The sequence below is a fragment of the Perna viridis genome, chromosome 6 (assembly GCF_037379345.1).
Source record: "Perna viridis isolate PV_CMFRI_1.1 ecotype Kerala chromosome 6, ASM3737934v1, whole genome shotgun sequence".
Lineage (NCBI taxonomy): Eukaryota > Metazoa > Mollusca > Bivalvia > Mytilida > Mytilidae > Perna > Perna viridis.
The window spans coordinates 23,949,104-23,964,551 of NC_142450.1; the positions used below are offsets into that span (position 1 = coordinate 23,949,104).

A 15,448-nucleotide genomic window follows, 5' to 3' on the forward strand; every position below is an offset into this window, starting at 1 on the left:
GAGTGAAAATACAACGCTTTTCTTTGGAGTTATACGAGGTACAAGATTTTGTGTATTCATGGTTAATTCTCCCACGAAAGGGCTGCCAAGACGAATTGGTGGGTGCATTGTCACTTGTTCGTAATTTCTGTACTGAGGAATGAACGTTGTGGGTATTCTCTCTCATTTAAGTCGTAATATAGAAAGACCATAAATCCTTATAAATAATACCCCATGATGACCCTGGTCGCCTTGCTTGTCTTAGACGAAACTATTCGTCATACGTGGCCAAACCCGTTGATTTACTTGCCGCGAATCGAATATATCTTGGGACATATCTGGTCATTTCTCTAGCATTATACTCATGTATATCATGAACGCGCTTGTCCAAAAATAAATGATGTAGGACGGGAAGGGGAGGATTCGACTTGCATGTGTCCGTCCCTAACAACAACTTCACCATTTTGCTGTGGAAAATTGGCTCTTTCTTGGAGATTTATTGAGTATGTTAAGATCGACAAATTCATTGCTCCAGACTTTTTCTTATAGCTTACTGGGAATAAAGTAACCGATAGGTTCATATATGCTTTCTTGTAAGCTTGGTTCGTTTTGCGAAAAACCTTGTTGATAAAATGCTCGAGGTGATTTTTCAAACAAATCAATGGTTTCCTGACTAACTTTAGAGAAATCAATTACAAACTCACCTGTTTCTGTTTCGCTATCGGCAGAATTTCCAGGCTCTGTCCGTCTATGCGTACTCGATTCATTTGTCCTCAGGCTCAAGACGTTCCTCCTCCTTAATCCATTCCCCCTGGGATAGCGACTTTTGTCTTTGGATGATTTCCTACTTCCAGGCATTGCTTTAGCAAACACGAAATCAAATTTTAAATTAATGGTAAAAACTGGTAATTATAATGTTATAATGGCCAAATAAATACCTGAATCCAATTACCAAGACAAATTTTGATAAGTTGGCAGCGTCAAGTGAGAAAGTTCAAATTAGCTCTGTGGGTGTAGCCCAAAAACGCCAATAAAACATTTTTTTAACTGAACGAAACAGCGACCATGTGCACCAGCAGCCGCGTTAAATCCAATTATATAATAGGCGATAATTGCTACTAATGAAAGTATGGATTAGGCAAGTTTGCTTTTAGTGAGTGCTAATTAGTGAATAATCTTGTCTGATACAAAAAGAGGTCTTAGAAAAAACGTGTCCTATTCAATCTTTTTTTGCTTTAACACTCCAAGCAATTCAGCATTTGTTTATCTCATTGATTGATTTATAATGGTTTAACGTCCTGTGGCATATATCACATGACGAGAACGATTAACCAATCAAACCCATGCTTCATTCTAGTCCGAGACGGTGGCCCAAATTTTCTATTGTGTTAGCTTAGACAAACAGCCCGCATGTGAGCATACTATTCGGACTCCGAGCCGCCAAGTCGTCACTCTACATCCTTAAATACCGCATTGAAAACCAATTTTTGAAGTCCATGACGCGACTCGGCAGGGGATCGAACACGCGACCTTTCCACACTTTCCTATATTTTACACAACAATAAACAAAATCATTATTAATTAAAATAATTTATTTCTTAAAATTGTAGATGAATATAAAAAAAGATTTACAAATATAACATTTGATTTTACAGATAAAAATCAACAACCACAATCAGTAACGGAATGTAGACTGTATGATACAATGATTCTACCATCACTAGCATACATAACTATGTCAGAAAATTTACATTGTGTATCTGAAGCCTTTTACAATTTAATAAGATAGACAATTTCACAGTTAAGTCCACTCCAGAAATGTTCTTCATTTATGTTGAGGGCAACTGGTGTAGACAAGCAATATTATTTCACATGATCATTTAACTTTCACCTGAATTGAGCAAATAATTTTTTTGACAGACTTCACACGGAATGCATGTAAACTGAGTCTTCACAGGAATTCACACTAAAATCATGAAGGGGACTTCATGTAAAATCACAATTCTATTTCAAGTTCACATGAATTTCGTGTAAAGCTTGATTCACATTGATTTGATGGGAACGATACTTCCAGGAATTGCAATAGTAGCAAACAAAACATGTATAAATGGATTATTTTGAATAATTTTAGGTCATGACTGTGATATTGAAGCACTTGAGATATCTGAAATGTTACTAAACATTCCAAAGTCACCTTAACAACCAGTAGTCTGTATTTACTAATTAAAAAATCCTTTTCTTGTGTCTACTGTTGAATGGTTACCAGTGTCCACTAAATTCTAAGTAAATGGCAAATGGGAAATTAATCTATGGAAGGACAATCGACTGTTTACAGTGAAAATAATAACTACATGTAAATTTTCTCAAAATTTGACGAATGAGGAATATCAACAAATGACTAATGGAGTAAAAAAAAACTGAATATCTACATAATATTATACAATGATAATTGCAGAGAATACAACAAATAAGGTTCACCATATCGGACTTACAGGAGCTTGATTGCAAATTGAAACCCATATGTAATTAGTCTGAACTTCAAGTAAAAAAAATGACATTGAAATAGGCAGAAAAAAACAGAAATAGAGAGATTTAAAAAACAGTAAAATCATTTCAATTAAAACTGAATTTGAAGGAATGTACACATATAAGTGGAAGTACCAGATAAGCTGATACACATGGATTCACTTATGATATGTTCTGCTATGTATAATTAATGGCACATTTGGAAATAATTTTCTTGTTAAATTTACATTATAATACATATGTACACTATATACAACTTTATACAAATATCTAACATTCATTAATCATTAAATTGCACCATATAATATGAAAAGCACAAAAAAAAATCTATAAATCTTCACATTGCAATGACATCAACATTAGAATTTTCCTGAATATAATTTAATTTCATGAACGTATAATATAGAACAACCTTCAAAGTTTTTCCGATAAATATGTAACAAAATGTTCTTTTCAAGTGACTATTTATGTTTTGCACCAGGAAAGTTCCAGCACTAAAATTCATAAAAACAGCATAAATCTTGATTTTTTTAAAAATTTTGTTTGAAATAGTGACTGTGTTACTGAATTTTGCAAATCTTACTCTATATTCTAATAAAAATATCCCACATGGTCAATGTTTCAGCAAAATGACATGCCTGTACTCTATAAGAATCATTTAACATTAGTTTAATTATTCATCATTTCACAAATATTTTAGCATTTACTATTAGAGATTAACAGGAAAATACAGAAACAACCATATTATGGAAGATAGAGATTGCAGATCTAAATATAATGGAGTACATGATAGATTTTATGATGCGAAAAATAATGCTCCAATCTTGCTTCAAGTTTACCAGTAAGCTTCTCATTTTTCTTTACAATACTAGAACAGCTGTAGGTAAATATACAAATTTAAGTACTTCTCCATCTAAGAATTAGGCAAAATATGTAAAAGGTGTGGCACATGAAGGAAAAAAAAAAACAACAGATATTTTATTGCATTAACCAAGTATTTATATCTGATAACCTCCAGAAATAACCATCAAAATGTTTGTAAAATTTGCCTTTTTAAGATATTGATAGGTCAAATTTAGTTGAAATGCACCATGGCAAAAAATAGCAGTAAGATTTTCCTGCACTTTTTCCGTATATAAGCAGTCTAAAAATAGCCACATCACAGATGCTTCAGCATAAATTTAAACAGCTTTTCAGTTGTTTTCTAGATGTAATGAATATATTTAGAGGCAAAAAAGACCAATTTGAGAAATATGATGTGCCACCCATTGACAGATTTTGACACAGAATGGTACAAAAGTATTACTGTTGTGTTACACCAGTAAGAATGGTTCTGTTCTACTTGATTCCACAGATTTGTTTTTTTGGCAAAACTTTCACTGCAGTCTAATTTTAGTGGCAAGACCTGTAACCTTACCATAAATCAGTTGGAAATCTATTCAAAGATGAAAAATTTAACATAAAAAGACCATTTTTACTATATATATATATATATGATACATATGAATTTGCTAAAAAAAATTTTTTGTATCAAGACATGATGAATTTAACATTTAATGACATGAAAGTTTTGCAAAGCAAACAATTTGATGCAACTCAAATGATAAACTTGGGAATTGGCATTATCAAGCAATCATAAAAGCATTACAAGAGTATTAATATGACTGTAATCTGATAAAAGAGATTCTAATGTAGTAGAGTATGTCATACATAAAATGGAGCAGTAAATAATCTCATGAAAGAAAATCTCCTAATTACAAGAGTAATTAATAAAATTCAGTAATTAACACATATAAAATTGTACAAATAAACAAAATTACAATATATTGCATAGAAAAACATTGAACAGTACAAAAAAAAGAAACACAGCCTTCTTAAGAAGACTAGCTACAGTCTATTTAAATAATAGCACAGGTTATAATTGCCCTTGTTAGAACATGAAGCCACCAGAAATTGGCATTATTGTTACCACTTGCAAAAAGAATAGTTCAATTCAGAAGAAAACAAAAATAAAATGCGGCAATTATTTCTTGATTCAGTGTAAATTATTACGGAGATTATTCAACACTTCAGATCTCAAATAAATACACAATACACAACCATAGAAAAAAAATTAATAGTTATAATTGAAACATCATTTTTTTTGGTTCTGAATGACCAACAACAGCTGTCATTTTTTTAAACAAAACAAATGATACAATGACCTCTATAATGACCTTTGATACCAAGGTATAGAATTCTATGAATGTTATCCTTTCCCCTAAAATGTGAAATATTTTGAATGAACTCACAAAATAGTGAACCTTCATAACTTCATATATATCACAGTTCAAATCAGATCTTTGAGAATCTTTAAAGCAGTGTTGTACTACGAACTGACCAATTAGATCTGTTAATGTCTTTGTAGGCTGAGAAGTCCTAGAGACAATAAACCAATAAGAATCCAGTTAGCAACTACTGAAGAAGCACCTGCTATTCTACACTTAAGGGTGTCAAACCTGAAATAACAAATAAGATTAATATCAATAAATAATTCACAGATACATGGAACATATGATGATTTAATGCACTTAATTTGATAATTTTTGTGTAGCTCTAGTACCTACACATAGTCTGCGGACTCAGAAAGTGATCATACTCATTTTTTTAAAATTAAGTTTTTCAGGATTTTTATTTAAAACTCTAATTTTACTGAAAATACATTCCAAAAATTTGTTAAAATATCACTGTATTCCAAAAAATCTGATTTGCCCAAGCCATCAACTTAAAGCAAATTTAAATAAAAGAACAGCCTTCCAATGTGCCCCCACGAAAAAAAAATGAGGAAAACTACATTCACAGAAATTTTCTATGTCCAAGGGCCGAACTTCCGTAAAAATCATACAACCATAACTAAAGTCGAACTTAATCTGTAACTTCTCATAGCAAGACTACATACAAAATTTAAAATCAATTGGTGAAAGCATTACAAAAAAAGTGCGGAAAACTGTAAATTCACTGAAACTTTCTAAGTCCAAGGGCCATAACTTCTGTAAAAATCATTCAACGTTGACATACAGCATTTCCATGTTCATGGGACAAAAAACAATATCTTACATTTAAAGCACAGCCAGGACTTAAATGATAAATTCTTACCTATTTTCTAGACCATTCTCCATTTTCTGGTATTCATTCTCCAATGTCTGACCATCATAGAACCAAGCATCATCATTAAAGATGTACTCGTAACCTTGACGACACTCACACTTGTAGTTACCGATGGCATATCTCTTATCTGGAATTCTCCCTGGTGTAGGTACACACTAAATAATTGAATGAAATGAAACTAAAAGTCACTTGAATAATTTTATAGTGTTTTTTTTAAATGAATAATAGAGTACTTAGGGTAAACCTAATGCACTAAACGCAGAAAGTAAAAGATCCATAAGTTCTTTCAAGCTTTAACTTGATTCACTTGAACTGACTTTTGCATGTACAATGAAATATTAAAGCTGCTTAGACACAGTCGATGTAAAAATCAAAGACTTTGGATGGCACAGAGTAAATTTTACCCAGAGTTTTTTTAGTTCAAAAGCTATATTCCTGATGATGGTGAGAATAACAGGAAATTTTCTATGTCAAAAATGAATTACTCAGAATATACGTTTAAAGTTCAGACTGTTCCCTTAAAAAATTGATGAGTTGTTTCCTTTCATTTTAGTTTTTGTAGTGCTTTATATGAAATTCATTTCTTTCTTACTGCTTCAGTAAATTACAAACCAACATTCATTTTTTTTAGAAAACATGACTGTGATCTCTAATGAATATTTAAAAAAAATCTAGCAAGTATCATCAACTGCCTGGCCCTTCCATGGATGTTTTCCAAATTGCTTAATTCAGTAACACATTGTATGTAAGTAGGACAGACATGAAATATGAGAATTAATGACTATAGGCCAACCACAAAAGCTATATCAGACAGGATTTTACAAAGCCATAAAAAAAAAAAAAACCAAAAACAAAACAAAAAAAAGAAAAACAAACAAATGAAGGTAATTATGCATTAACAAAAAACTGAAACAGTACAATCAAGACTTGAAAATGCAGAATTTCATTTTAAATGAGAGAAAATATCATGCATGGTTGTATGCAAATTTGTAGCTCTTAACTAAAATCTAATACATTATTTTTAAAGAGATATTTAATAAGGTAGAATTTATAAGAAAGAAATTGCATAGAAGAAACCATTAAAATTACAACCATAAAGAGCACCAACAAAAATACTTGGAAAATATATGAACTCAACATCAGAGCTGCAGGAATGCCATCTATTATTGGTACCAGGGAAAAATCACAGTAAATTACACGTGATTATTCCGCCAGTGCCAAGGACAGACAACACAACATAAACCTCCGGTATCCACCAGATTTTACGAATCAGAAAATCTACATACGAATGCAATAATAGAAAGAAAACAATTTACAAAAATTGATACTAGACATTCTTGTGACTGAATCCGTTTTCACAATTATAACAGAATGAGGCATTGGGGTTGACACCTCATATCTAAAAAAGTCACCTTTACACATCTTATGTGAAAACCCCCTAAATTTGTTTTGTTTGTTTGTTGGGGTTTGATGCCCGAGCAGCAATATTTCAGCTATATTCAGACAATAAACATGAAAAAGATGATAAAATAAACATGAAATGATGATGAAATGAAGAAAAGGATGGGACACAAGGATTATAGGGTTGACAAATTTTGAATGCCACTAGAAAAAGGGGGAATGGGTAAGGATGGGCAATTTAGCCTCCTGTGGCACAGCGCAAAGGTTCCTATCGAATACCACAGTCGGGTTCATTAACGTGGGAGGAACGTGACATCTTTCCCAACACGGTGCACCACTATGGTTTGCAGTCAGGTTTTCCGTATTATAGCCTGACAACCCCAGCATGTAACATGCCAGGGGTACCCCAATCCACCACCTGGGGCACACATCCCCGGCTAGGTTTCTGAGCAATATTTAGTCGCCTTTTACGACAAGCTTGGCGCTGCTGCAGGCCTATTCTTTTAACACCCAGACCTGCACAGGGCAAAAAACTAGATTATCTCCCTTTGCATCAAACAAACCTACATGTAACTTTATGATGTCAACACATACTTTACAAATTGCTAAATAAATGTACTTACATAGGTTGATTTATAATGACATTTAGCTGTATTTTTGAAGGCATTAGCCTGGTAGAATGGTCCTGGACATTGGGTGATCTGCAGATAGTCTAATTTTACATCAACTGTTACAACACCCCTAAAAATAAAATACAAACCACACATGTAAGGTATTTTAAGAAGATATTGATAAAGGAGCTAAATCTGTTCTGGGTTGTCCAAACAGATAGAAGACTGGAGCTCAATAATTCTGGGCATTCTTTCGTTAAGAGGCGGTACCAGGTACTTTTACACTTCCAAACTACAGAAAGGTACCTCCAGAATTTTAAAATTTCATACATCTATATTAAACAAAATGGTGAAAAGTACCTCCTACAAAACCAGAGGTACATGTATTACGAAAAAATAATGAAACCCCTGTAACTCAGAATAAAAAAACCATGATTAAGAATATTACTTTTATTGTTGTATTCATCCAATTTACACTGAATCTTGAAGACCAACAACTGAGTAATCCTTCATATAGCAGCAAGTAGAAAAACTTTTATCTTTTTTTTACACTTACTTGAACTCGAGTCTAGATTTTAGACTGTCCATTCCAAAGAAGGGAACAACATATGTTACCACCCAGTCCATAATTCTGCCATCACACTTAAACTCAGGCCTCAGCCATTCACCATGTTCGTACTTAGGCGCATAGTAAATCAGTGGATAATGTTCAAACCGAATTAAACTGGTTCCGTTTGGATCTGACCGGATCATTGGTTTTAGTGTAAATTTCTTCAACATGACAAAATTAGTCTGCCATCTTGCTTTCATTGTTCTAAACCATGATTCATCTGTGTAATATGATTTGTGACCAGCAAAGTCCTCAGCTTTGAAGTCCAGGTTCAAACCAGCAGTTCCAGGTTTTTGCTCTACCCAGGCATATGGGCCAAAGAACTCCCTAGTTATACCATTTGAAAATCTTGGATCAGTGTTATTGATAGGAGGAGACATCCTAAAACTATACCTGTCAAAAAATACACCACTGCCAACAATTTTGAAGTTGCTCATGACATTGGCTATAACTTCACCAAAAACATGGGTCTCGTTCAGACGTCTGTCACCATCCATACTACCAAACTGCTCATATTCATCTACATTCTGCAAGAAATCACTCAGGAAATGGGCAAGACGTAATGCAGTTCGCCCTTCAGCCTCAAACTGCTTTTCAACGTCGAAAGCAGCATCGCCAGGCAAAAACCTCTCATAAGCATGTTTAGTGTGACAGTTTGATCGAGTGGTTGTATCTTTCCTGTCCATTATTTTGTTCAGTCTGGCATACCTATCTGAATCAAACAAATCCCTTTTGTGTCTAAGGTGTGGTATGTCAGCTCGAGATCGTGCATAAATCTTCTTATTTTTCAGTCTATTTTCAGCATTGACAATAGACCTTTTGGCAACAATTTTTACTCTAGCACTCTCTGTAGATGGCACAGCTAAGTTAAGGAAAACGTCTTTAGCATTGTATGACACAGACCTCTTCTTTCTATCAACAAAGCTTGGGTTTTTCTGAGGTGGTACCTGCAACTCTATAATAAAAAGTTTGAGAATTAAGTATTCACAACCTATTTAAATGTTTTATCTGCAACTTTAACAATTTTCCAATGTTCTTACTGCCTGATAATTTCTTATTTCAGGCAATGGCACTATCTATTGACAATGTTATGTTACAGTGACTGTGACGACGCTGATAAACAGAGTAGCGTCAGTTTTGAACAACTTCACAGTACATCACATCTTGCCTTTTCTGTCTTTACCATATATACACCAATAAATAGTAGCAGTAAGATAACTTTGTTGTGATATGCCAGAATGATGGACAGTGGTTTCTTTAGTAATACATAATAAATCCTTCCAATAGTGATAGACAGTAATCTTAGGACTGTTTCAAGTTATTACATGTTTGTTTAAGGATATTAACCTTTGTCTTCATTGCAATTAGTGTTTTGTTATCAAGAAAATCAATTAAGCAAGAAGATACAAACATCAGTCAACAAACCTGTTTTACAATTGTCTAGACATCATAAATACATGTAAGATTATTGATTTTTTGCCACACAGCTGGTCTAATCTACATGTATAAATAATAACATTTCCCCTGAGTAGAATAATTTCTTATCCTACATGCAGATATAAGGTCAGTGTCCAACTCCTGATGCAAATTAAAAAATTACCATAGTGTTCTCAAATAACCTTTTATACCTTTGATATAGCTTTTGCACCTGAATATTTTATAAAAAAATTCTCAAATTAATATTTTTAGTATTATTTAAATAAAATTTTGAATAGGAATAAATGATTTTCATTTTGTTTTAAAATAAAGTGAAACATAATTCTGATGAAATATGATGATTTAAGACAGATATATCTTTTATTGGTCTATCATACCAAATATAGGCAGACAGTCAAATCCATTTTCATATTCATCTTTAGTGGCCTGTTCTATTTCTTCTCCAAGGAAAGGTCCATCATGCCACCAGGGATAGTAGTAGCCTGGTTTACAAACACACTGGTACCCTCCTCTTCTGAAGCCCCATCCTTCGAATCCCAGGGTTTCACACTACAAGTAGGAATGACATTATTCTGGAATCTTTGATGACTTAAGTTAATACATTTCAAAACCTAGGATTATTTTATACCCCTTCGGATTTTACCTTTGTTTTTTTTTCAAAATGCTCAACCTTGCAATAAAAAAATCAACGTCAATAACACAAATTTACTGTCTGTAAACAAATTGCAGTGTTTGTAACATAGCTGAACCTTTTTCTAACTATAAACCTTCAATGCAGGGATGATTTTACAAGGTTTACAAACAAAGGAGAAATTGGCAAAATCAGAAGTAAATATACAGTAAAAAGAATCGTAAGGGTAAAATCCGGATTTGAAATTGCGAAAAAAATAAAAAGAGAATCGTAAGGGTAAAATCCGGATTTGAAATTGCGAAAAAAATAAAAATCCCTGTTCAATGTATCTTTCAAAAACAAATGCCTCATATACAGTGTACTGTACTGATTAAAAAATGGGTCAAAGACTCAAATAGCAGAACTTCGTTAAGGCCAAATAAAATTATACCTCTCTATCCTGTTACATGCCAGGAAAAAAAAGGGTAGGTAAAATGTAGGTAGGGACTTTAAGTGGCAATAACAAAATCATCCGTCTGGTAACAGGAAACAGAGGTATAATTTTATCTGGCCTAAACAGGAATAATATGTCAGATTTCCCTGATATCAGATACCACAATATGGGACACATACCTGATGTGGGATGCAAAAATAATAAGAGGTTACAATTAATTTAGTAGTTACTTAGAATAGTGTTACAAAAATATTTTCCCTGCGTGCCCAACCTATACCATACTATAACCCAATTTTCATATGTGAAATTCTGTCAAAAATTCAAAATCCATAAAACTTCTGATCAAATTTAGGAGTTTATTATTCTCTAAACCAGAGAGCTTTTAACTGGATATAACCATGAGTCTGAAATGTTTAAACGACTGAAATACCAATTATTGTTGTAAGTGATGCATCAATCATAAACATTAATGATTTTTTTGGTTCTTCTGTTGCATAATCATTGATTATCAATTATGACCATTGATTTGGTTTCATATTGTACAAAACATATAAGCAACAAAAGTGCTGTTTTGAATTTAAGCTACAAATCTACACTGAAAATGAGTCTGGACAGTTAAATCGACCAGTTTTGACATATAGTTTTAAATGGGGAGTTCCAATATTTGAACATGTATATTAATACAACTGTATCTTTTCAGCATTTTGCAACTGCAAACAAATTTGAACTTAAGTTGATAATTAATCATAAACTAGGTGTGGATGTTACATGTAAAAAATTAATTTGCTTGACATACAAGTTATCAAGTGGATGAATATTCATACAGCCAATAAAACCTTGAAGCTTGAACTGACAACTGATCCTCAGGTATTGAAATAATTCATTTAAAAACAAGAAATGTGGACAGACAAATGGATGTTAAGGGTGATTCCTACATGCCCTACCTTTATATATTTCTTTTTTTTGGAGGGGGGGTTAATTGCACATAGTATTCAATTTGACAGAACAAACATGTTAAATAAATTGTAACTAATGAAAATTAATAGAATTTTATGAGGATGTCACTTACAATAGTGGATTTTTTACATCTAGCAGTGCCAGCAAACATATTAGGATCATTGTTTCCTTCACTGACTGGACAAGGGTTGATGTCAATTCTCTCAAATTCTATGTCTTGTGTGGTAACTGCTGTAAACCTAAGAAGGACAATGATAAGACAATGATTTAAATGCTATGTACACATTTAATCAACCATTTTTTAGCATATCATACAATGCAATATAAGTGTAATGGATTTTTTTTACAAAAATACAATGATCAATACACCGCAAGCCACACATTTGTAGAATTTTTGGGTGCAATTCATGAATTCAATCATTTTCAACGGCATAATACATTAAAGATATGAATTAGATTTAATCAGTAGATGATTACTTTCTTATAAAATCAATAAGGTAAGTCATGGTTTCTGAATATGTTTGTACAGTTACGTCAACTTAAAAGTGTTGAAACTTGTTATTAATACATGTAAATATAGTTTCTGGGTAATACATGTATGTATATCACACAGGGTGATTCTTATGGTTTTATCTTTAAGATATCAATCAAGTATACATTAAGGATATTTATCAACTACATGATGTATATACATATATTCATACATGCACCAGCTTCATTAAATATACCTGGGTCTTCTCAAGTGGGTCCAGTTTGAGTATCTTGGCATATATTCTACCACAGGGGAACTAGCACTGACTATCCATTTGTTAGACCTGCCACAGTCAAAGTAGGGTGCTGTCCACATGACAGGCAATCTTATACCCCCTGTCTGACCAGGCTGAGGTGGGCCAAAGAATGGAATAGTACTAAATTCTTCCCTTATGAATTTGCCAGTCTCGTTAGACCGTCTGATTTTTGGTACGTAAGTGAACTTTTCTACTGAGTCCATTTCTCCTGTTACGTCTGGTAACCAGTTTGAATACCAAGGCGCTGTTTTAAAAGCTTGACTAGTGTAATTGCTGGACCGGCCAGCAGCATAGTCATGAATATCTACGGTGTTGTTTGTTGGCTCTCTAAGCCAGTTTGTAGCTTCATCGTAATCGTCTACACGCCAAGCTCTTGGACCATACAAAGGTAAAGTAAGGTTAAAGTCAACTATTTTCGTCCACCAATTGGGATAATAGCAGTCATTATCAAAATAAAGCCCGGAGCCGTTTACAAAGCCTGCACCTGCAGTAACATCTGCAGCATTAGACATGTAAAGATACATGAAACCGGGTTGATTGAAAAAGTCTACTGTCATATTTTGTGCTTGGAAAATAAAACTGTAAAAGAACGCGCGATTTAGCGCCATATTATGCAGATGAAGTAAGGTAGAACGATTCTGATGAATCACTGAGCTCAGCAATTTGTTGTACAGAGGGTACTGTGTGACGGACTCTTTAGGTAGAGTAAGCTCATTCTTTGGCAGTGCGCGACAATTATCAGCATTAACTTCACTTAATCTATCGATAATTAAATCGAAATTGTCCTTCTCCATCCATCGGTAAACCCCATTGTCAGTACCCGCTTTCCCCGACGTCCATGCAACGAATACGCCCAAAAGGGCACACGTGAGCACACCTTTCCAGAGAGTCATTGTGTATATAATCTGTGCTACCTAAATAATCAGGTGTCCATAATTATAAATCTTATGTTTTTCTTCTTCTTTCGTAGCTTGTGCACTTCCTATATTTCAAAATGGCGACCTAATTACCTCACCGTTTGACAAAGGTAAGAGACGCTTGGATGTAATGCGCATGCCCCAGGTATTAGTCAGGTGCGAATGAGGCCATCAAAGGAAAACCCAGGTGAGTCAAAAACAATGTAAATCGGTACAAATCGCATAATTAACATCTGAACATTTTTATACGCAAAATATATCCATGGCCAGGGGGCACATTTTGTTTAGCACTTATTTTTTCGAGTGAAGCGAAAGGAAATTGAAGTCAATGAAGATTTAAACCTGCTCATTTTAGGAAAGATAGGGAAAAACAAGTACTATCTTTAAAAAAAAACAGATAGCCGACGCAGTGAAATTTGTTCTTTCTTACTTCTGAGTTTCTACATTTCTTTGAAGGAAATAACACATGGCACGCAATTCAAATTTATGAATACAACTTTTGTTTCTGGAATATATTTCATACATTTATAAGGGAGGGGTAATATTTTAAATTCCTACTGGAAAATTAGTTTCATAATGTAGAATAATGTGACATAACTGGAGACATAACCCATAAAGTGTAAGTAATTAATGTGATTATAAAAAAAACAAAAACAAAAAACAAACAAACAAACAACAACAAAAAAAGAAAAATAATAAAACAAAAGAAAAAAAAACAAAAACAAAACAAAACACGAAAATGCCGTTTTTATTATTTTTTGATAACTTTCTTTAAATGAAAAAAATGGCTACAAATTATCAGATTAAAAAGAATTAAGAAAATGATAAGAAAGAAAGCATTTCAAATAATAAAAACCTTTATATATTACGGAAGCCCATTAGTGCCAGGTGTTGCTTTATTTATTTTTAACTCGTTATAACGACTTAGCTAATTACCAAATTATGCAAAACTAGTATAAGAAAACGATAAATTAATTTCCTAATATTAGAAACAGAATTTTTAATGTTAGATATTAATTTCTTTAAATTAAAAATCAATTTCTGGTGTAAAACAATATTAAAAGAGTCACTTTAAACAATAGAATTTCTCGTAATTTCAATATTCTAACCGTTTATTTATTCATTATTGAAAATTTTTTTTTAAATTCATGTTTTAAAATAAATTTTTAGATTAAAGAAAGAGATATCAAAAAATGAGCTCATTTCTGTACATAAAAAAATATTCAAAACATATTCATACATATGTATATTAGGAAAATAAATGTTTTATATCATCTGATTCAGTTCGTTGTATTTAACTATATGATCACACCCAAGAAACAACTTCACACTTTTATAACATATAAAAACACTGTTAGATAATGAATGTATATATTCACATAGATAAATAAAGTTGTTTTTTTTTTCGGTGTGAACACAATTACTTTGCCTGATATATATCCAGAAAATGACCGAAAAGCACGAATAAACATATTTTCTGAAATGTGGCTACTTTATAGCAATTCTTTTGTCCTGTTACTGTTCAGAAACCTTTATATCTTCTTAGTTTTTGTTGACTGAATTCTTCAAATTCATAATTAACACTTTCAACACTTCTGGATTAATTTCCAATTATATTCCAGGCAAAAAAGCCTTTAATGCCTCTTCTCCTATATTTTTAATATTTAAAATAACAAATTTCTAATATAAGAGACTAATAAAAAGTCCAGTTTTGATTTTTAATTTTTAATTGAAATGTCTGAAATTGAAAAAATCAATTTTTAATAAAAATGAGTTTAACTATTTGTCCACTTTCGCTTGCAAAAGTAAAACTATTAAATATATTACTAGTTATGGCAATTAAGCAAGTCGTAATAACGAGATAGCTAAGTAGTTACAGAGTTAATATCTCGTTATAACGAGAAATTAAGTCATTATAACGAGTAAACTAATTCGTTATAAAGAGATACTAAGTCGTTATAACTAGATAGCGAAGTCATTATAACGATTTATTATGTTATGATAACGAGAA

General features: G+C 32.5%; 1 protein-coding gene across 1 annotated transcript; it reads right to left on the reverse strand.

The window, feature by feature from the left end:
- Positions 1-1,553: 1,553 nt before the first annotated feature.
- On the reverse strand, positions 1,554-13,559 carry LOC148614163 (uncharacterized). The gene is made up of 7 exons (XM_088588045.1): positions 12,461-13,559; positions 11,845-11,971; positions 10,089-10,260; positions 8,221-9,229; positions 7,677-7,794; positions 5,641-5,807; positions 1,554-5,003 (listed from the first exon to the last, which is right to left on the reverse strand). Exons 1-7 carry the CDS (start codon positions 13,411-13,413, stop codon positions 4,898-4,900), a joined length of 2,652 nt encoding a protein of 883 aa, XP_088444171.1. The 5' UTR covers positions 13,414-13,559; the 3' UTR covers positions 1,554-4,897.
- Positions 13,560-15,448: the final 1,889 nt, after the last annotated feature.

Coding starts and splice junctions, on each gene's coding strand:
- LOC148614163 (XM_088588045.1), bottom strand. CDS start 13,413: ATGACTCTCTGGAAAGGTGTGCTCACGTGTGCCCTTTTGGGCGTATTC. Junction 9,230..10,088: donor TGACTGTCTGCCTATATTTG/GTATGATAGACC, acceptor TTTTTATTATAG/AGTTGCAGGTACCACCTCAG. Junction 7,795..8,220: donor AAATCTAGACTCGAGTTCAA/GTAAGTGTAAAA, acceptor TTTTATTTTTAG/GGGTGTTGTAACAGTTGATG.